Source organism: Aethalodelphis obliquidens, unplaced genomic scaffold, assembly GCF_003676395.1.
Source record: "Aethalodelphis obliquidens isolate GAN/ISIS:26980383/991018 unplaced genomic scaffold, ASM367639v1 scaffold21, whole genome shotgun sequence".
Taxonomy (NCBI): domain Eukaryota; kingdom Metazoa; phylum Chordata; class Mammalia; order Artiodactyla; family Delphinidae; genus Aethalodelphis; species Aethalodelphis obliquidens.
The window spans coordinates 16,742,508-16,765,209 of NW_020837965.1; the positions used below are offsets into that span (position 1 = coordinate 16,742,508).

The 22,702-nt window shown below is 48.9% G+C and overlaps 1 protein-coding gene and 1 pseudogene across 3 annotated transcripts in view; both read left to right on the plus strand.

Annotated features, from left to right (window-relative positions):
* The first annotated feature begins 4,039 nt into the window (after positions 1-4,039).
* On the plus strand, positions 4,040-4,505 carry LOC113627768 (NADH dehydrogenase [ubiquinone] 1 beta subcomplex subunit 4 pseudogene; annotated as a pseudogene). Its single transcript, XR_003435723.1, has one exon. The product of XR_003435723.1 is annotated as an NADH dehydrogenase [ubiquinone] 1 beta subcomplex subunit 4 pseudogene (transcript).
* Positions 4,506-9,335: 4,830 nt separating this feature from the next.
* Positions 9,336-22,702, plus strand: part of SLC24A4 (solute carrier family 24 member 4) — a 175,004-nt gene continuing 161,637 nt past the window's right edge. For both annotated transcript variants that reach the window (XM_027120392.1, XM_027120393.1), the window contains exons 1-2: positions 9,336-10,084; positions 12,121-12,231. In XM_027120392.1, coding sequence (XP_026976193.1) covers positions 9,955-10,084; positions 12,121-12,231 — 241 coding nt within the window. In that variant the 5' untranslated portion in view covers positions 9,336-9,954. The remainder of the gene's footprint in view (positions 10,085-12,120; positions 12,232-22,702) is intronic.

Sequence of the window (22,702 nt, forward strand, 5' to 3'; positions counted from 1 at the left end):
TGTAACGCCCTCCCCAACAAAGCCAGGCCTAGAAGGATGCTCGCTGTGTTAAATTGTCTACTGGTGGGGAGTGACTTGCCGACAGTGCTCCTGAGCTGGAGACACGTGTGTCCCGACAGTCCCAGAGGCATTTACTAATTCCCCTTGTGGCGGAATCCCGCTCCCTTTGATGACAATCTCCTCCAATGCGTTCTCTGTCTCTCTCTCCCCGCCCTTGTCATTTTTCTCCTGGCATGACGGTCATTTCTACGCATGTATTCAGGCCCCTCCAGAGATGCAGAGAGGCCAGGGCTTTTTTTTTTTTTTAACATCTTTATTGGAGTATAATTGCTTTACAATGGTGTGTTAGTTTCTGCTTTATAACAAAGTGAATCAGTTATACATATACATATGTTCCCATATCTCCTCCCTTTTGCGTCTCCCTCCCTCCCACCCTCCTTATCCCACCCCTCTAGGTGGTCACAAAGCACCGAGCTGATCTCCCTGTGCTATGCGGCTGCTTCCCACTAGCTATCTACCTTACGTTTGGTAGTGTATATATGTCTATGCCTCTCTCTCGCTTTGTCACAGCTTCCCCTTCCCCCTCCCCATATCCTCAAGTCCATTCTCTAGTAGGTCTGCGTCTTTATTCCCGTCTTGCCCCTAGGTTCTTCATGACCTTTTTTCTTTTTTTTTTTAGATTCCATATATATGGGTTAGCATACGGTATTTGTCTTTCTCTTTCTGACTTACTTCACTCTGTATGACAGACTCTAGGTCCATCCACCTCACTACCTGAGCCATTAGAAAGAAACAAAGAAATGTGAAAACAAAGTAGAGCCCTTTCACGGAAAAACAAAGCCCAAGCTGCCGTAGCCTTTGGCTGCTCATACACCAATGATAAAGGAAAATCGGGCTTTTGTGCAATGTCATGTTTCATAGTAAGCGTGGAGAGGCCAATCCAACAGCAGAACGTTAGCAAGGGTCTAAAGTGGAGACACCTATGAGCCATGTCCCTCGCCAAAGAGCCCTTCCTACTGTCCCTTGTGGTAAGCCCTAGCTGCCTTACTTCTACTCTCAGACTGACAAGCTCCAAGCGATCAGAGGGGCAGTGGGTGCCCTCGGGGGTCTGCACCTTGGAGTGGAGGCTTGGACTGTGACTTATTACCCTGGGGATCTTGGCCAAGCCACTTAGTCTCCTTAAGTCACAGTTTCACATCTGTGGTGGAGGCTGATAGTTGCCCATCCAAATCCCTCCTCCTCTGCTTCCACGGTAACAGGATTCTCCAGGGCACAGTATGCTCAGGTAGGCATTTTCAACCTTTCTTGGGTAGGCGTGGTCATGTGACTAAGTTTCCACCAATGGACTGTGAGAAGTGACACAGGCTGGGGCTGGGACTTCTGACATTGGGTGTTCCTGCCTTGTGCTCTCCTCCTCTGTCCTGTGGGCTGAAACCCAGGCGTGCTGGTGAATCAGCTTTTTTTTTTCTTTTTTGCGATACACAGGCCTCTCACTGCTGTGGCCTCTTCCGTTGCGGAGCACAGGCTCCGGATGCGCAGGCTCAGCAGCCATGGCTCACAGGCCCAGCCGCTCCGTGGCACGCGGGATCCTCCCAGACCGGGGCATGAACCCGTGTCCCCTGCATCGGCAGGTGGACTCCCAACCACTGCGCCACCAGGGAAGCCCAGGTGAATCAGCTTTGACCGTGAAGATGATGAGAATGCCCTAGATGATGGCAGAGCCACCACATGGCAGGAGCCTGGGTCTCTGAGTGATGAGTAGTAGAGCTACCTTACAAACCTGGATGGCTCTATGGGGACTCTTGCATAAAAGAAACTGCTTGTTCTCTATGACATTCTAGTGCTGGATTTCTTTTCCACAGTAGGTTAGTCTTTAATTGATAACATTCTTCATAGGCTTATGGTGTGGTAAGTTATATAAGGGTAAAATGCTCTACAGTTAGGTGTTCAATACATGGTGAGCAAAGGGATTGGTCATTCCCTTGTTTAAATCCAAGAAATCTGAGAATCAGATTTACAAAACATAGAGCAGCTGCATAACTTGATGTCAGGGAAGCCCCAGGCTCAGCCTGTTTGAGCATCTTTCCTCTGCTAGTTGGCCTTGGCCGAGAGTTCCCACCATCAGTCAGTAACCAGGAGATGACCAGGAAGGAAACAGGGATATCATATATAGCCTTCTATCTCTACCCAAAGAGCTAGTTAGCACACCTGTCAGAACGAGTAGCTGTAGCGTGGTGTGGCTGGTGAAGGGTATGGCTAAGGGGCAGAAGACCAGGTTCAAATGCTAGCTGTACCTCTAACTCCTTTGCAAACTCAAGTGGGCCACGTAACTGTCAGGAGCCTCAGCTTCCTGAAGCAACCATAAAATGCAGATGCTAATTCTGGCTCTGCCTGTTCCGCAGGGCTACTATGGGGACCAAAAGACACAAGATGGTGAACACACTGCGTATGGCAGATGCCAGTGGGAGAAACATAACAGATCAAGTCCTATTTGCTGAATGTGGAACAGGTATGCTTGTCCCTTCCTTCCATAAGTATTTGCTGAGGACCTGCTAAGTCCAGTGAGGGGAGATGTGGGCAGGGGAGACATGGTTCCTGTCCCCACAGAGCTTAGAGTCTGCTGGAAACTATACACAAGGAAATAGGCAATTACAATACAGCATGATGAATTATTTGATAGAAGTACAAGCCACCATGAAAATATAGAAGAGGGGGCTCTTAACTCAGACTTCTGTGGTCCTGGAAGGCCTCCCAGAGGAAATGATATCTCCTTTAATATTGGAAGCAACAGAAAGAGTTAGCCAGGTGTCTTAGTTCAGGCTGCTATAACACAAATACCCAGACTGGGTGACTTACAAACAACGGAAATTTATTTCTCAGAGTTCTGAAGGCTGGAAAGTCCAAGATCATGGTGCCACCAGATTCAGCGTCTGATGGGATCCACTTCCTGGTTCATAGATGGCTGTCTTCTTGCTGTGTCTTCACAAGGGGAGATAGAGCTCTCTGGGGGGGTCCCTTTTATAAGGGTGCTAATCCCATCCATGAGGGCCCCACCCTCATGACCTAATCACCTCCCAAAGGCCCCACCTCCTAACACCATCACATTTGACAGTAGGTTTCAACATGTGAATTCTGTAGGGACACAAACATTCAGTCCATACCACCAGGCAAAGGGGGCTTTGGAGGTGGGAAGACTGTTCAAGGAAAATGAAGCAAGGGTCACCTCTGAAGAGCAAGAAAGAGCCTGAAAGAGATTCTGAGTGGCTGGAGCCTGGAGTGAAAGGAAGGGAATAACGAAAGATTGGGCTGGAGGAGCTGGGAGGGTCGGGAGCAGGGTAGAGAGGACACACTTGGCTGCAGCTTGGATAAAATACCAACGCCCAGTTCCTGCCCCCAGGTGGTTTAAAAGCTCCCCAGGCGACTTGAATGTGCAGCCAATGTTGAAAGTACTGATTAGATCACGCAGGATCTTATATGTCAAGCTCGGGAGCTGGAAGTCTAGCTTGAGAGCAGCAGGGAGTCTCTGAAGCTTTTATGGGAGGAAGGGACATGACCGGATTTTCCCTTTTACCCTAGCTGCTGGTTGGAGGAAGGAATGTGATGGAAAGACTGGGGTTAGAGACACTAGTTAAGAAGGCTGCCGAAGGGTGCAGGTGAGGCATGGAGCCAGAGGTGATAATGAGGATGGCAATAAGGGGACAAACCTGAGGCCTGAGTGACGATAGACTGGAAGGAAGTGGGGGAGAGGCAGGAAGACGAGGATCAGCCTCAGCTTCCTGACGTGGGGTCAGAATTCCTGAAAAGACTCCATTTCCAGATACACACTTACGAGTCAGCAGCGGAGAGCAAATAACTCCAGCCAGAGAATTGATGAGCTCTCCTGGGAAGAGAGGTGTAAAGAGAGAAGAAAAGAGGGCCTAGAATAGAGGCACAGAGGGCCGAGGGAAGAGCCGGTTGGAGAAGGAAGGGAAAAACCATAAGCACGCACTGTTAAAAAAGTTAAGGATGTGACTGTTTTAAGAAGGGTGTGTTTAGGCGCAGTTGTGCGCCGGGTCGCCAAGATGTCGTTCCCCAAGTACAAGCCGTCGCACCTGGCAACCCTGCCCACTACCCTCGACCCAGCTGAATACGACATATCTCTGGAAACTCGGAAGGCACAAGCCGAGCGTTTGGCCATAAGATCCCGGCTTAAATGCGAGTACCTGCTTCAGTACAACGACCCCAGCCGTCATGGGGTCATCGAAGATCCTGCATTGATTCGTTGGACCTATGCAAGACCAGCAAATATCTATCCCAATTTCAGACCCACTCCCAAGACCTCACTATTAGGAGCTCTGTTTGGAATTGGGGCCCTCCTCTTCTGGTATTATGTTTTCAAAACCGACAGAGATAGGAAAGAAAAACTTACCCGGGAAGGAAAATTGGATCAAACATTTAACATCTCATATTAAGTCTGGCAATGATGACTATATGTACTGTTGTTTAAATGAATCTATTAATCATTACAAAGTTTGTCTTTCTTAATATTAAAAAAAAAAAAGAAGGGTATGTTCAAGAGTGTCCAGTTCTGCTGAGATGTCTCCACAGGTCACTGGTAACCTTGACAGTGAAGATGAATGGGACCTTGGGGTGGTGCTGAAGTGATGGTGAGAGGGGGCACCTCCTAACAGGGACAAGTATTTTTTACCTTCTTCACATTGTAACCAAAATGTGTTTATTCATTTATTCTATATATACGTCATTTATTAAGCACCTAATGTGCTGGGCACTGTGTTTCAGAGCTGCAGAAAAGACAGCAGGTCCTTGAGGTCCTCACTGGCCAGGAGGAGACAGATACTCTCTCCCATTTCACAAGACCACGTGATGTAATTGCTATAACGGAGATGCACGTCAAGGGCTTTGGAACAAGCTGGACCAACTCTACCAGGGAGGGGGAAGGGGTGGCCAAGAAAGGTCCCAGAAAGCAAGGAAGTGGGATGAGGTTTGCCCTGGTGTGGTTGTCATGGGGGTTGCCCACTGCAGAGTGCAGAGTTCAGCCTGCAGTGGAAGAAGCGCACTTCCAGACCTGCCCATGTTGTTGGGGCCACGTGCCTGGCTTTGGCCAGTGAGTGGTGAGCAGCGGTGCACAGAGCCCAGGGTCCTCAGCTGCCAGCTCAAGACCCTCCAGTGGGCTCTCCTCCCTCTTGCATGGCGAGCAGCAATATCTGAGACTGTGGCTGTTCCTAAGCACGTGAGTAACTTCCCTCAAGACACACCTCTTGATAGACAAGAAATGGAGGGGAAGAAAACTATTTTCCCTCCATCTATCTTAGGTTCATTGGCTGGGGCCTTGTAAATTAGACCAACAAAGGACAGATTAACAAGAGAAAACCAAACAGACGTTTATTCACCTGTGCACTGTGCATACACGTGGGATTACCCAGTAATGAATAATTCAAAGGGGTGGTAAGAATTTGGGCTTATATAGCATTTTAACAAAGTAAAAGTACATCTTTAGAGATGTGAGAAGACGAAGGAAAAAGACTTTGCGCTTCCACGGGTGGCAAATTGTGAGAAGGCAAATATAAAGGGAGATCAATGGCGGATAAGGGTGAGTTTTAGCAAAGTTTGTAGATAGATTCCTCTGGTGCTGTCCCTGATAAGGATCTAGAGTTGTCACCAGTGATTAACTTCTGTCCTTCCTGGCAGATTAATTTCCTCTACAGATTTATTTCCTGCATTTAGGCAAATAGGGGATGTTTTTCTTGTATTTGCTTCCTCTTATTTGCCTTCAGCTCAAAATAATCCTTATGCCAAAGTAGCACGTTTTGGAGTCGAATATTCTGCTACCCTGAAGCAAACTTTTGTTGTTTTACTGTTTTTTTGTGGTTACCACAGCATAACCTAGCCCAGTGGTTCTCAAAATGTGGCTCCTGGACCAGTAGTATCAGCTTCACTTGGGAACTTGTTAGAAATACAAATTCTCAGGCCCCACCCCGGACTTACTGAAGCTGAAACCCTGGGGTGGGGCTTAGCAATCTGAGTTTTAAGAAGCCCTCCAGGGGATTCTAAAGCATGGTCAAGTTTGAGAACTGCTGCCCTAGGTGGTGCCAACTGATACAGCTATCTGGAAGACACAGCAGGAGGAATTACAATTCATGGAGAAGGTCGTTTAAGTAAACTCGAAAAAAACCGAGTAAGAAGATGAATTAAATGGTGAGGCTCTTCATGTCATAGGAATGAATACTTAAGAAAACATGTAGTGTACCTATCTCCACAGACTGAGCCTTCCTATCAAAATATTGAAAACTGGTCATGTGGACAGTCTCCTACTATGTCACATCACAGAAAATACTCAGAATCCAATGTCAATGAAGCCACAACTAGGCTAAGATAAACCCCGAAATGCGCTTTCCACTCGTCTCCATGGCCTTGCTTAGGAAATGCTCCTGGATGCTTTGAATCTGAAAGGTACATAAAATCCAATTCTCTCTTCTGCCGGGTGAGTCATTAGAGCTGCAGCAAAGGCTATTTGGTAACGGGCAGTATTTAAATGAAGCAAAAAGTACAATTTCAAATGAATTGCTTTTTAAACTGTCAGATAAAAGGAATCCATTTGTGCATGTGAAATTATTCCAAGGTTCTAACTATTAACTGAGAGCAGGTGAAAGATGTCAAAGAAACGTTCTAGTAAAGAGCTGGCTAAATGTTTCAAGACAGACACTTGATGACTCCTTTGGCCGGTTTTGGATTCAGAAATGTCTATTTTTGCCAGCCCTACATGAGCTCCATGGACAAAAGTTTTAGGAAAATACTAAATCCTAGTAATAAGATGCCATTTTTTAAGCTTCGATAAGTTTTTTAAATTAAAGTATAGTTGATTTATAATGTTGTATTAGTTTCAGGTGTACAGCAAAGTGATTCAGTTATACATATATGCATATATATACATATATACACACACATATATATGTATATATATATTGATATATATTCTTTTTCAGATTCTTTTCCCTTACAGGTTATTGCAATATATTGAGTATAGTTCACTGTGCTATACAGTAGGTCCTTGTTGGTTATCTATTTTATATATAGTGGTATGCATATGTTTATCCCAAACTCCTAATTTATCCTCCCCCCACCCCACTTTCCCCTTTGGTAACCATAATTTTGTTTTCTATGTCTCTGGGTCTAATTCTGTCTTGTAGATAAGTTCATTTGTATTATTTTTTTAGATTCCACATATAAGTGATATCATAAAATATTTGTCTTTCTCTGCCTGGCTTTCTTCACTTAGTATGATAATCTCCAGGTCCATCTGTGTTGCTGCAAATGGCATTATTTCATTTTTTATGGCTGCGTAATATTCCATTGTATAAATATACTACATCTTTTTTATACATTCATTTATCAATGGGCATTTAGGTTGCTTCTATGTCTTGGCTATGGTAAATGTGCTGCAATGAACATTAGGGTGCATGTATAATAAGATGCCATTTTGTTCATTAGAGACGCTTTAACCAATGTGACCCAAATGCTGTCTTACGGCGGGACAATAGTATATTATTGCTTTAACTTTTTCCTTTGGTGAAAATACAATGCCAAGGGCTCTTGGCTAGCTTTCCAAATGCCCATTTAACACTGTTCTGTGGTCTTTTATTTGTTATTGATAAATAGCAATCCTTGTACAGCCTGGTCAATAAGAAGAAAATTCTTCAAACATATGAAAAGTGCCCTTTTTGTCACCAGCAGGTAGGCTTGGTAGAGGTCACCCATATAGAGGGAGAAACTCGATGGTAAGGCTGCTCCACAGACAAAACAGAATCCTGAGCTGTTCTACACAAGGGCAACCCCGGCCTTTTCCATTTCATTTCCTCTAGGGGTTTCTACTGCAATTAGTCTTGTGTTCATGCCTTCAGTATCCGTGGGACTACTGAAACAGGACTACTGAAAATAATTAGTGAATCTTCTTCCCCTGGTCCTCCGGGTACCTCTCACCTGTGTCACTATGCCAGGCTAGCACAAGCAAAATTCTCCCTGCTTGGTCAGTCCAAGAGGAACTGTGAAGATGGTGCCCCACTAGAAGCATTGGGACAGATTTGAAAGGGCCGTGCTTCTGATACTTGAACGTGCACACAAATCTCCAGGGGGTCTTGTTAAAAATGCATGTTCTGACTCAGTAGGTCTGGGCTGGAAACTTAGAGCCTGAATTTTTTGCAAGCTCCCAGGCAATGCTTATGCTGCTGTGGACCACATTTTGAGTAGTGATGGAATAACACACATTCTGCAAAAACAGTGACTTTTAGAACTGACCCTATTAAACAGGCATTTATCTAAGGGTCTGGCTCCCCTTTGCTTTGGGGTTCCTTGAAGCCAGGAACTGGATCTTACACATTTTTTGGTTGTTTTGTTCTCTGGCTGGCACTTGGCATTAATCCCGCACACAGTGGGTGTGTATTTATTTAATTAAACAGAGCTGGCCTTGTTCCAAAAAGGATTTTAAGCGGACTAAACCCTAGCAGGCCCTAACTAGGGGCTTGATGAGTTGGCCAGGGAAGGAAATCATTCCCAGGGTAGTCACACACCCTCTGGGCTGAGGCCCTTCCGCTAAAGGTCCCCACCACCTGCTTGCACCTGGATTACAACTCAGCTGCTGCTCTTCTGAAATTCTCCCTCCTGCCCCATTTTTAAAGTGGTTTTACACTAGAGAGCCGATCAGAGAAAAGGAGGAAAAACAAAACAAAACAAAACCCAGAAAGCCCCGTGGGGCGCAGAACTCTCGGGTTTCTCTCTGCCGGGTCTCCAGCTTTGTGCAGGTCGCTGTAGCGCCCCGCCGCCGGCTCCCCAGCCCGCCCCGAGAGCCCCGGAGGAGCCGGCCCTGGGGGCGCGGGCGCTCGTCGGCTTGGTGCAAGCCTGTTTGTTAGCTCTGCTCGAACAATTAATCTTCTCGTGCATCTCCCGCCCCGGGGGCGGGGGTCGTGGGGGCCTCGGGTGGCCTCGGGGGTCGTGCAGAGCCCGGACTAGAGCGATCGCTCTACAGAAACCCTTGTTCCCAGAGTCCCTGCGGTGCCATAACCCGTTCCTCTCTGCAGCAGCCTCGGAGGGTTAGAGAAGGGCTTGTTTCGGCTCCATAGGGGCGGTGGGGAGAGAAAAAGGGAGAAGGAGGGTGATTGTGTGGGTCAGTGGTTGAGCCTCACGGGGGAAGGGAGGAGCGCCCGGGCGAGTGCGCCCTAGGGGAGGAGTACACGTGCTGGGGAGGCGGGGGGTGGGGGGTGAGAGGCGGGCAGGAGGGGAGGCGAGAGCTGTGGGGGGGGGGGGAGGCGCCACGGCCTCGCAGACGCAGGCGCTGGCAGCCGGAGAGAAAGTTCCCGGGGAGAGCTCGCCCCCGGAGGGCCGTCGTCGAGGCTGCTCGAGGCGAGGGTTGCAGGTCCCGCGCGTCCCGCCTGCCTCCCCATCTGAGCGCACTGGGCCGCCGGGGCTCGGCTCGCCGGGAAGCAGGGAAACATCGCTGGCCGGCGGCCGCCGCCAAACTTGGAGGGGGAGGATGCTGCGAGTGCGAGCGGCGGCGCAGGGCGCGGGGGCACACTGAGTGCTACCGGGGCTGCGGCCGGGCGAGGGCGCCGAGGCTGAGCGGGCAGGTAAGGGGCGCCAGCGCCAGGACTGCGCCAGCCCTGCGAGCCAGGGCCGCCAGCGCCACCGTGCCGGCGTCGCCTCCTCGCCACGGAGCCACGGTGAGCGGAGCGCGCACGCCGCGCGCGGGACTCTGAGCTCCGGCCGCGCCGCGCGCCTGCACCTCCTCTCTCCCCTCTGGGCTTCCCCGCCGAGCTCGCCCGCGGGCCATGAAGCTTTGGCCCGTAGCCCCTCGCCTCTGAGCCTCGCGTCGCCCGCTCCAGTCCACGCCGCTCCGCCACAGATAGCACTCCGGCCAGTGGGGCTCCCCATCCTCTGCCAGAGACTGCATCCAGGCGCTCCGGGATGGCGCTCCGCGGCCCCCCGCGGCCGCGCAAAGTTCGCAGGAGACGAGAGATGCTGTGGCAGCAAGTTGGCTTCGTGTGCGCGATTTTGGCGCTGGTGTGCTGTGCGTCTGGTCTCTTTGGCAGCTGGGGTAGGTACTGGTGCGGGCCTGCCCCGGGAGTTGGGGGGCTTGGGCTGGAAAGCCGCGGGGCAGCTCCGAGAGGTCTTCCTTTCCTTCCCAGTCAGGTTGGCCCCAAGGGCTCATCCAGTCCCTTACCCACCAGGCAGGTAGAGCGCACCCAGGAGAGCTGATATCGACTCTCTGAGCTGTGGTGCCTGTTCCCCTGAGCTGCGCGCGGCCCCTGGGGCCTCAGAACGCGGCTGCAGGTCTGTGTTACTAAGGCGAAAGCCTGAACCATTGGCCCCCTCGGCGCCAGAGGTCTGTCCCTGGGGTGCCCAGGGAGTGTGGGCAGCGCAGCGGCGGGATCCAGGTGTGGATTCTCTTGGACTGGGGCGGACGAGACTAGGTGGACCAATTTCCATTTTGCAGAGCAGAGAAGGTTGTTCTCCGCGTCCCTCGAAAACCCAGATTCTGAGGCTGGAAACTGAGCCTCAGCTCTCCCCTCGCCCCTGCCGAAGGGGCGCCCTGGGTGTCCTGACGCGTCCTCTCCAAACCCTAAAAATGTGGGCAGTCTGTCCCCTCGGGAGGTTGCTGCTATGTTTCAGCATCGCTTCTCAACTCCTCAATCTCTGCGGGACCAGCTTGTGCCTGGAACCACTATCCACACTCCTTCATCCAAGGAGAGACTGAGGGATTTGGGAGTTGCTTAGGATATACAAATTTAAGATGGAGAGAAAAAGAAACTTACGAAAAACATGTTTAGGGAAGGGAGTGGCAGATGTGAGCCTAGGTGGAAGCTTCAGAAGACATTCAGGTGGCTAACATTCCCATTTTTAGTTGGATGCTGTGGACCTTCTAGTATTGTTTTTTTAGTATTCTATTTTAATTTTGAATGTCCTCTAGAAACTATTTAAAAAAATTTTAATTGAAGTATAGTTGATTTATAATGTGTTAGTTTCAGCTGCACAGCAAAGTGATTCGGTTATACATATGTGTGTGTATGTACATATGTATATATGCTTTTTTTCCCAATTACTGTCTAACATTTAAAAAAATGAAAGAAATGGCATGATTTAGCAACCTGGACGTGGGGAATAAAGCAGATGGTACCTTCTTGAGCAGTTAGGGACAATTTAGAGAGGTTCCTATTGATAAAAATCAGGTGGAACTTGACTTAACTCTAATACTGGCTTTCAAAACCCAAACTATGTGATTTGAGGATAAAAGGTCAAAAACTGGCCCTTCCCAACAGAAATCCAGAAAGGTTATTTGAACACCTTAGTACCTGGTGCTTTGCAATTGGGCAAGTTGGTGGGTGTTCTCCCTCAATTACAAGAAATAACAAAATACCTAGAGGCTCCTAGATGTCGGCATTGTAGAAGAGGTATTATTATCCAGCTGAAGTAGTGTGCACGTCAGGAGAGGTAAATGAATACTTTAAAGGTCTTAAAGTGAGAATCATTTTTATTTGCTGGATCAGGAAGGCCTTTAGGAGAAGGCCTTTAGGATCTCCCTTGTTACTCAATATGGCCCTTGGACCAACAGAATCAGTGTCACCTGGGAGCTTGTTAGTGTAGAATCTTGGGTTGTGGGCCAGACCTACTGAATCAGAATCTGCGTTTTAACAAGGTTCCCAGGTGATGTGTGTGCACATTCAAGGGTGAGAAGCTGCGGGCCAGCCCCCATCAACTTTCTCCACCTGTTTGCTGACTTTATCCTTCAGGGCAGGAACGCCTGCGCATGTTTACTGGCTAAGAACTTCATGGTCACCTATCTAAACCCTTTGTTGCACCTGTGAAGGGCTGAGACTGGAGCAATCTTGGCCAAGGTCAGATCACATGCTGACCACTCTGGGACTAGAAACAATGAACTAGATCTAGGAAGCAGATTACTGTAGGTGAGCAGGTGATACTGTGCTTCCAGTCATTGTATCACTCCCTACAGATGGCTCTAAATAATCAAACAGGGCTGTTGCTGACATAGCTGGATACAGGCGTGTAAGGCCATTGGGAGGATGCAGGCGCCATGTTGATCTAATGGTGTTTGTGACTTATTTTCCAATGCAGGGCACAAAACAGCTTCTGCCAGCAAACATGTTTTACCAGACACATGGAGAAGTAGAAGGCTGATGGCACCAGTGAATGGGACTCAGACAGCTAAGAACTGCACAGATCCGGGTAAGAGAGAGATTCTTCCCTAAGGCACTTGGCAGGGTCTGGAGATGGCGCGTACGTGGACAATTATAGCCAGAGCTGAGAAAAGGTGGTTTTGTGACCCTGAGTAGGAAAGGGTAGCTATAAGGTGTTGAAAGGTAACGTACAGACGTTAATCAGTCGTGCTGCTAAGCAACTCCAGTACTTTCTTTATCCAACAACTGAAAAGATCACATTTCAGAGTTTGAAATTCTCATTTTTTGTTCTCACGATGCTCCTAAAGGCTCAGTGTTCCGCCCCAGCTCCCGCAGTTTTGTTTGCCTGGGTGTCTTCGTTTTCTTTCCCTTTTGCCTTCTGTGTCCATCTGATGGAGCTTCAGGGACACAAACCCTGCTGCTCTGGCAGAGGGCACTTTGGGATGTCTCACCAGGGTCGTACCGCCCAGGGTCGCTGCAGGGGTGGGACACGCTGGGTTGCTGGGGTCCCTTCTCTGGAAGAGGAGTTCCAGGTAGCATTGCAGCCTGGTAGATGGGTTCTGCTCACCCTGGGAGGTGGTTCGATGGGCCTCTTCAGACTTCTCCAGGCGGTCAGAGGCTTGTAGGGACCCAGTGATGACATCTCGTCTGTTCTCCTGCCAGATGCAGGCTTTGCTTAAATGGGTGGAGGTTTCTTCTCAGAACCTGTACGGGCCTCACACAGGCCAGTCCTAGGTTTTAGCTGTGGTTCCCTAACTTGGGGGTCTTTGTGAGAAGGACTCAGTGGGATGATGCATTCAAAAGCTCTTTGGGAACTATGAGGTTTTCTTATTTTTTTAAATTTAAGTGTAGTTAATTTACAGTGTTGTGTTTCAAGTGTATAGCAGAGTGATTCAGTTATACATATATATCTATTCTTTTTCAGATTCTTTTCCATTATAGTTATTACAAGATATTGAGTATAGTTCCCTGTGCTGTACAGTACGTCCTTGTTCTTTACCTATTTTATGTACAGTAATGTATGTATCTGTTAATTCCAGACTCCTAATTTACTCCCACCCGCTATCCCCTTTGGTAACCATAAATTTGTTTTCTGTGTCTGTGAGTCTATTTCTGTTTTGTAAGTAAGTTCATTTGTAGCATTTTTTAAGATTCCACATATAAGTGATACCACATGATATTTGACTGACTTCACTTAATATGATAATCTCTAGGTCCATCCATGTTGCTGCAAATGGCATTATTTGATTCTTTTTTATGGCTGAGTAATACTCCATTGTGTATATATACCACATCTTCTTTATCCATTTACCTGTTGGTAGACCTTTAGGCTGCTTCCATGTCTTGGCTCTTGTAAATAGTGCTGCTATGAACACTGGGGTGCATGTATCATTTCAATTTATGGTTTTCTCCAGATCAGTGCCCAGGAGTGGGATTACAGGATCATATGGTAGCTCTATTTTTAGCTTTTTAAGGAACCTCCATATTGTTCTCCATAGTGGCTGCACCAGTTTACATTCCCACCAACACTGTAGGAGGTGGGAATGTAAATTCCCTCCTAAAAATTCCTTTTCCTGCAGACCCTATGAGGTTTTACTGTAGATGGGTACCACTTGGCTTTTCTATGAAGTTGCCAGGCAAGTCAATCTTTTTAGGTGTCTGTTTTCTCACCTGTAATATGGGCAGAATAGTACTTGGCCTCCTACTGCAGGGTTGTTGGAAGAACCTGGTAAGGCTCTGTATGGGGCTGTGTGCAAAAGGAACTAGAAACCCAGGCCAAGGGACCAGGTTAGGATGGCAGTCTTCCCATGTCTTATTTTCATAGGCAGGTCTTATCTGCATTTTACAGGTTGGAAAACATCTAGGGAGGAGACACGAGTCACTCAAAGTCATGAACCTTACAAGCGGGGAAGCTGGCACTGGAACCTAGGCCTGTGGGTATGAAATGTTTGGTTAGTTCCATGCACTGAAGAAGGCCAGGGCCTTCCCTCAGAGCCTGTCTTCTATACCATCAACTTCCCTTCCCTCAAGGTGCCGTCTGAGAAGTCCATTTGGGACACGGAGGTTTTGGTAAACCTCTAAACGGTTCATCCTCTGCTTGATGGAGATGGGACCGGGTGAACTTGCAGAGAAGCATCTGGGATTCCCATTAAACTCCCATCTGTCTTGGTGACCCAGTGGACAGTGGTGCCCGTCCTGTCTTTTCACCTCCTCCAGCATATGCTTCCATCAGCCAGAAGTGGCCGGTGCATGTGCAGGACTATGCCATGAACATGTGTAAGGCCAGGAACTATGGGTCCATCCTCTCTAGGCACTTGAGAGGCTAAAATTAGCACCATGCATGAAAGGAAGACTTAGCTACTCTGGGTAAAGAATCAGGGTGAGTGCATTTTTGACTGGTTTCTAGCTCATTGATGGCCTCATCGTGGGCCGGCTGTGTCCTCCTCCTGTGGCTCCTGTCCCACCTAGTCTGGGCACATCAGCTTAGACGGGGCCCCGTTCTTAGAATAGAGTCTTCTATGCCCCATTGTTGCCCTTGTCTCTTCAGTGTACAGTCTGATCAGAAATTATTCCGCTAACTATGGAGCAGTCAGTCCTATTTGGCAGGAAGGACTGGTCTTGTCCCCCTTGTGGAGAGGGAAGCAGGGAAACCGCAAAATGTTTAACAGTAAGTAATACTTGGATTATCCTTTGTGTTGACTGTTTCTGGGATAGGGTCCTACACATAGAAAGGACTCAGTAAATATTGGTCAAGTGATGGAATGAAAGGGCATTTTTGAATATTAAACACTTTAATTCTTAGTGTTTATGCAAAGATGAGGAACACGATGCTCCAAAGTTTAGTGACTTCCCAAGATCTCTTGGCTGGCAGGAGCATCCCTTGGTCATCTGACTCTGGATCTCATGACCTCCCTGCTCCAGTGCACCTGCCCCCGCTGTCCTCCCAGCCCAGGTGGGACTGAAGCCTGACTCCCCTTCCAGCCTCCTTGTCCCCGGACCACGAGACTCTCCAGTCTCCTTTCCATTTCACGGGTGTGTAGCGCACACCTGCTGTTGTGTGTCCAGCCCTGCAGTGGGCACTTGGTGGGGAGCAGAAGCAAGTGTAAGAGGCCGTCCTTGTCATCAAGCAGCTCACAGTCAAGTAGAGAGGACAGAGTCCTGACACAGGAGGACGGCAGAGGTCCCCCAGGCAGCAGCCCCACGGGGCTCGGAGGACAGTAAGTGACTCCGATGCAGTTCTTTGGAGTCTTAGCGTCTAGGTGAGGCAGGCCTCTGCTGCAGTGACAGAAAACCTCCCCAAATTGGGTTCAGCAAAAAAGGGAATTTATTGGCTTAGTCACTGAAAGCGTGAGGTCAAAGGTGAAGTGTTGAGACTCAGTTTCTGTCTCTGGGCTCAGATGTCAGCCGGTGTGGGGAGGTGGTGACCACACTCTGGCTTTATGTCCTCCCAGACCCAAAAATGCTGGGGGAGAGTGCTGGTGGCTGAGGCAGTTCTGCAGAAGCCCTGAGGTTCTGGGGGCGTGGCTTGGGTCACATGACTTCCCTAAGCCAATTGCTTGGCCAGGGGAGTGTTGGGTCTGGACTGGCTTAGACGTGAGTCACAGGCTCTGCCTCTGGAGGGAGGGGACAGAAGCATCCTCCTCCAGCCCAGAACTCTGCCTGGGAGTCAGCTGGGGATGGGCAGTTTCAGGAGGTGGCCCTCAATGCTTTATAACCGTCCTGTTCTGGGGCTGCTGCTGTGACAATGGTGGACCAGAGCTCCCTTCCCGTTAGAGTGTCAGGGGGGTGACAGGGTGGCAGCCAATGGCTGCTGTCTTTTCTACAGTTACAGGAGTCACCCATAAAGAACCCCAAGGTTCTTACATCCCCTGAAGCTTCTGCTCTGTGTCGCTCTCCTCCAGCTAGAGGGCCCCCATCCTGATCTACCAGATGAGGTCTTTCAGGGATGTGGGAAGATGAAGCTTGAAGAATTTCCTGCTGTGTCAGCTCCCAGAGCTGAAGCATCGCCCACAGTAGGTGTTCAACAAACGTTAGTTCATGTTTCCATAAGAACCTCCAGGGAGGGACCATGTCTTATTTTCTGCTCTTATTCGCCTGTCAGAGAAGTATTTAGCTTCGTTTCCTAAAAACACAAATGGGACCCTGCTCTAGTCATCCCTTAAGACTTGAGGTAGAAGGTGGGCTCTTTGCTCAGCCTGGGGTCATTTCTCCAGATCTTGGTGGTGTTTCCATCTCATTATTTGTGCTTCAGTGTAAGTGCCCCCCGACCGCATCACGTTACCCTATGTTATTTTTATGACGTGTATCTCCATCTAAAATAATTTACTTATTCATCATCTGTCTCCCCTTGAGGGCTACCTTGCTCACTGCTCTATGCCCAGAAGAGTGATTCTTAATCCTGGCCACACATTCAAATCACTGAAGCACTTTAGCAATGCCCAGGACCCAACCCTGGAGTGTCTGATTGCCTTCGTCTGGGGCTGGGGCCTGGAAATCAGTACTTGTTCAGAGCTCCCCAGCTGCTTCCAGGTTGAAGCCAGGGTTGATGCTTGCTGGACTGGAGCCGGGCTGCTCAGCGTGGTTGGCATCACCTGGGAGCTTGTTAGGAATGCAGAGTCTCAGGCCCCAGACCTACCACAGAATCAGAATCCTAATGAGATCCCCGGGACGGCTTCCATGCCCACCAAAGGCTGGGAGGCACTGGGCTAGGACACTGCCTGACACTTTGTAGGCTTTCAGCAAGTATTTGAATGTTGAACGAAGGCTAACACTTGGTTTAACATAGTGATTTTCTTGAAAACCGGTTTGGTTTCTTTTTTTAAATGTAGGGAAGCTAAAAAAAAAAAAAAAAATGACTTTTCCATACCCTTCAGTGGTCAAAATTGGAGTTTGGTTTTTGTTTTATTTTTCTATTTTTATCTTCCTCCAGAGGCAGTGGGTCCTTCCCTACAAAATGCATGAAATAGGAATGAGGGGCAGTGACTTTGAACCCCGTGGGAACTGTCTTAGTTCAGGCTGCCAGAACAAGAAATTACAGACTGGGTGGCTTAAACAGCAGACATTTATCTCTCACAGTTCTGGGGGCTGGGAAGCCCAAGATCAAGGTGTTGGCTAGTTCCATTCCTGGCTTGCAGACGGCTGCCTTCTTGCTGTGTGCCCACGTGGTGGCAAGAGAACTGGAGCTCTGGTTTCTCTCCCTCTTCTTATAAGGGTGCTAATCCTGTCTTAGGGACTCCACCCTCATAACCTCAAATAAACCTAAAGACCCCACCTCCAAACACCATCACATTAAGGGGTTAGGGCTTCAACATAGGAATTTCAGAGAGACACAAACCTTCAGTCCATATCAGGACCCAAAGGGTTTCCACACATTTCTCGGTGGTGACACTGGAGTGTTTGAAGACAGTTGAGGGTGGAACCGGTGATTCTCACCCCTAGCCCGCAGGTGAGAAGCACCTGTGGGCTCTGAAAGATACAGATGGCTGAGCCTGGCTCTGACCTGTGAGGTCCGAACCAGTGATGGACACCTTCAGTGGCTGACCTTTGGAGCTTCTGGGAACCATGCTCTCCCCCTGCCCCCACCCCCAGTCTTCTAAGATGGGCCCCTTCTTGTGACTGTCACCTCCCACTGGCCTTTCCTGATCACCCAACCCAAAGTGGCCTCTTCTATGTCACTGGTTTAGGTTTTAACAGGCACTAAACCTATCCATTGTTATATTGTTTGTTTGCCTCCCTCAACTAGGATATAAAAGGCGAGCCTCGTTTGCTTTTTAAAACCATAATAGTGCTTCAGTGTTTCCTTTTGTAAAGTGAGGGTGGCAAGCGGGGTGATAATTGCATTTATTTCATAGGGTGGTTAGAATTAAATGAGTTTATACCCATCAAGCACTTACACGCATACATGTTCACACATTCGCTCCCATTTTCATTATTATTTTTTTATCTGCTTAGCCCAGAGATGACACAGTGCCCATGTATTGTAGGTACTAGATAACTACTTGTCAATTGAATTTTATGAGGACAAGTAAACATCTTGACACACATTGTTTGTTTTCTGTGAATACATTTTTTTTTTTTAATCTTTTTGGAGATTTGGGATGCTGGAGGATGGCATACCTTGCAGAATTTGCCTCTGAATAGAAAAACTGGTTCTTGTCTCTTGACAGTTAGGTGGTGGTTTACGTTTTGGCTTCCTAGCTGGGATGGGAATGCCTTCCCCCATTCTTACACTGTCTTTTCCTACGCGTTTGAGATTGAGCCAGTGGTCCTGCCTCTACCATGTCACCCCATTCATTTAGGTGCCCAACATCCTGTGCCTCATGTTTGAAAAGGGAGAGAGGAGCTTGGTTCCCTCCATTGATATTGGAGGAATTTGCTTTGTCATGTTTGGTTTTGCTGCTTTTCAAATATGTCTTTTGAAAGGCCTGGTGGCTGTGTGTCTTCGCTTGAGCTGCCATAACAAAGCACCGTAGACTGGGTGGCATAAAACAGAAATGTATTTTCTCACAGTTCTGGAGGCTGGAAGTCTGAGATCAGGGTGCCGGTAGCATCGGGCTCTGGTGAGGACTCTCTTACTGGCTTGTGTGTGTCCTTACGTGGCAGGAGAGAGTGAGTGAGAACGAGCCTCTGCTGGCCCTTCTTATAAGGCCACTAACTCCAACAGGCCCAAAGCTCACCTTCACGACCCCATCTAACCCGAGTGACTTCCCAGAGGCCCCGTCTCCAACAGCATTACTTTGAGGGGTTAGTGCTTCAACATAGGAATTTTGCGGGGATGCATTCAGTCCATAATAGTGTCCACAGAGGGAAGGCTGGGGCGAGGAGGGCTGGCAGAGAGGTGCTTGAGAAGCATCTGAAGTTGAAGGTGGTTGCTAGATTTTTCAGGAGAGCAGAGCTGTGAGATCACGTGCTAGGTGGAGGATCTTCTGTGGTCAGCCTGGCTCTGATCTATTCTTCCTTTTTGTTGCATGCCAAGGCTGAGGTACAGACCACAGGGAGAGGGGACGGGGTGGTGGAGGCTGGTGTAGGAGCCTGCACACAGGAGCCAGAGTTGAGGCTGGGCCGGGAAGACGTGAGATCCCTGAGCGGGTGCCTGCTGCAGTGGGTCTCTGTAGGCGCCCCTGTGTGGGGAGCAGAGGTGCAGAAAGTGCATCAGCCTGGGTGGGTGTGGAGGTGAGCTGGTCCCGGCGATGACGCGACGTGTCTGCATTCTGAACGAACGTCTGTTCAGAGGCTGCTTCAAGGCACACATCCCAAGTTTGAAGGTTGTTATGTGAAACCAAGCGCTGCGTTGGAAAAGCAAGAATTGAACTTACCCCTGTGGGCGGGGAGATCACAGATGAGTTACTGTCCCAGACGACAGCTGGAGTTCCAGAGGGGAGGGGCTTTCCTGGGCAGGGCAACCTCCAAAGCAGCCGGGTGGCTCCTTGGGGCAAGTGTCACCGTCCACCTTGGAACAGCGACAGGCTGGCAGAGCCACGAACCTGATCACAAGTGCAGGCTGAGGAAGACGGCACCCTGGCATCAGTGCGACCACTCCTGGCTTTTTTGGGGTGGTGGGAGTTGGGGATGTTAATACAGTGGATCAGGTGGCTTGGGGACCAAAGGTCTGGGTTCTAGTATTGGCTCTGCCAACATCCTGCTTGGCATTTGGGGTCGATCTTTCCCCCCCATCCCCCCTCCCTCCCTTCCCTGCAGCCCCTCTCCCTCCCCACTCTCTGTCTCTCTCACACAAATACCTCCCCAAACGAGATTACATAGGATAAGTACAAAGACTTCCGGCAGCCATGCAATACCCTGTCTCAGTGCGCACCAGCTCTTTCCTTCTTGGCGATGACGGCTTGTCATGGGGAAGGCAGATGTGTGGAACTGTGTCCCAGCTCATCGTTACTGGCCAGCCACATGACCTGTAGCGAGTTATATAATCTCTCTAAGCCTCAGGTTTTCTCTTTTGTAAAATGAGGATAGCAGCATTTCCTACCTGTCTCATAGGGCTGCTGCAAGCCTTAAATCCCATGATGAATTGAAGTATTTAAGGGTACCTGGCACACCACTGTAACCATGGCTAACACCAGTGTACTGTAGGCAGGCGCTGTTCTAGGTGCTTTCTGTGTATTAACTTACTTGCTCCTCATAACAACCCTTTGGGTAGGTGCTCTTAGTGTCCTCATGTTACAGATAAGGAAAAGGAGACTCAGGTTAAGTAACCAGTCCAAGGTCACCTAGCCGGCAAGAAGAGACAGGTGTATGGTGGGGGCAGGGAGAGAGAGAAGTAACAGACTTTATTTTTAGAGTAGTTTTAGGTTTACAGAAAAATTGAGGGGAAAATTGATTTCCTATATTACTTCCCCTCTTCCCAGCTTCCCCTGTTAATACCTTGCATTCCTGTGGTAACTTTTTTGCGGTTGATGAGCCAATACTGACACATGCTTATTAACCAAAGTCCATAGTTTACATCAGGAGTCACTCCTCGTGTTGTACATTCTGAGTTTTGATAGACGTATAGTGACATGGATCCACCGTAACAATATCACACAGAACAGTTTCACTGCCCTAAACATCATCTGTGGAAGCAAGGTTTTTAACTTGGACGGTGTGAATTGTGCGCCTATACCCTTATCCATAATTATGAATAAACAGGGTGGAAACAGACAGTTTAGAGATGAGGACTTCCGTTGTAGTTCCATCACTGTCTGGGTGCCCCCTGAGGAACAGGGAGTGCCTATCCATTGTAACAGCAGACACCTGTGTGGGCTCCACTTCTTGGTATGTTTCTAATACCAATTTGTTTGTAATCAAAAGTTTTGTTGTTGTTGTTTTGCTTTATCCAAACTATCGGGGCCATTTGCTAGCAATCTCGCCTCCTTGCCGGGCCATCTGACTTCCAGATTCTCTACTCTTGACGCCATGCGGGCCTCCCGCAATCCAGAGAGCACCCGCTCGGCTTCCTCCTGAACTCTGAGAATCGTTCCTCCTGAGTTAAAAATGGAAATCATTAAGCATTGCCATGTGTTGCCTTGCGTGGAAGAGATCCAGCCGTGCAACTCCACAGCAAAGTCAAATGCTTGAAAAGGGTGGGTTTTTTAAATTATTATTAAACATTGTCCATTATGAAGAGGCCATTGGAGCATAGCATTTTACTAAAAAAGAAGAAAAATAAGTGTGCTGGAATAATTTACAGTTTCTCCTGAAAGGACAGTGGATGTCCCCCTTGGGAAGGGAACAGAAGGTCACTGTGTGGCCAAGAAGCAAAGGAGCTCTCTGCCCAGTGGCTTGTCCCCTTGCATATGGGAAAGTACCACCAGTTTCTGGGTCCACAGCTCCCTTTGGTAGGTCAGCACGGGGCGGGGCTTCAGCTCTGGGTCTCATGTAATTGCGTGAGAAATGAATTGCAATGTGCATTTCTCGACTGTCTACACAGCCTGTACTGTACTAGGCTCTGAAGCTGGAAGGGACCCAGTCTCTGCTGTCAGGGCGTGTGCACTGCGCAGGGGAGACGGGAGCTTAAGTAACAGACAGAGTCGCCTATGGCAGATACCTCCAGAGGAAAGAGCGACGTGGTTCAGGGCAAGGGTGCCCTCCCGGGAGGAGGTGACATCTGAGCTCACCCTGCAAGGGTGGGAAGTGGCAGTGGAAGGACATTCTAAAGCAGAGGGCTCAGTGCATAGAAAAGTGCTGCCTGAGAAATCGCAGCGGCATCTCCTACCTGAGCAGTGCCTACTAGCAACCACGCATCGTGCTCATTGGCTGTCCGAGGGGAGAGAGAAAACAAACACTTCCTAAGATTACCATGCACAAAAGTTAAGTAATTAGGCTTTGGGGATTTAGCATGGAGTCAGTGCTCAACCAGGGCTAGGTTGAATCAGATTACTTTTTTTTTTAAAGCAGACGGAGGTAGGCCTGGGCAGTATGCTGGGGCTGTCCAGGATGAAGTTGGTAGACTGGCTCACATCGCCCCTGCCCCAAGCCACAATTAAGGCAGTCACCCCAATTCACAGGCTGTGCTGGGCCCAGAGCAGGTTGTAGTTAAGCTAATAGAAATATTTGCTAGTCTTTCTGCACTAGGCTGTGAGCTCCTTGAGAACACAGCTGTGTCCCCTGCATCTTTGGCTCTAGGACTGAGGCCGGAGTCAGGCATAAACTCAGCTTGCAGCAAATAGTGACTGGATGGACAGAGGCCCTCGTTCTACCCGTCAGGGAGCTGCAGCCCCCGAAAGCAGCTGCTGTCTGCCTGGCTGTCCCCCCTAGCCTCTTGATGCTTGGGGGCAGATCCAGACACCCAGCCAGGAGGAATTAAGAGTTAAGAGCTCAAGGGTTAAGAACATGGACTCTGGAGTCAAACTGCCTGGTTTCCGATCCTGCCTCTGTCCTTAGTAGTTACGTGACCTTGAACTAGTTACTTTATCTTCTAACCTCAGGGAAGGGGCAGGGTTTGTTTTGTTCACTGATATATCCCAAACTCTGGAACGGCACTGTGTGTGTGTGTGTGTGTGTGTGTGTGTGTGTGTGTGTGTGTGTGT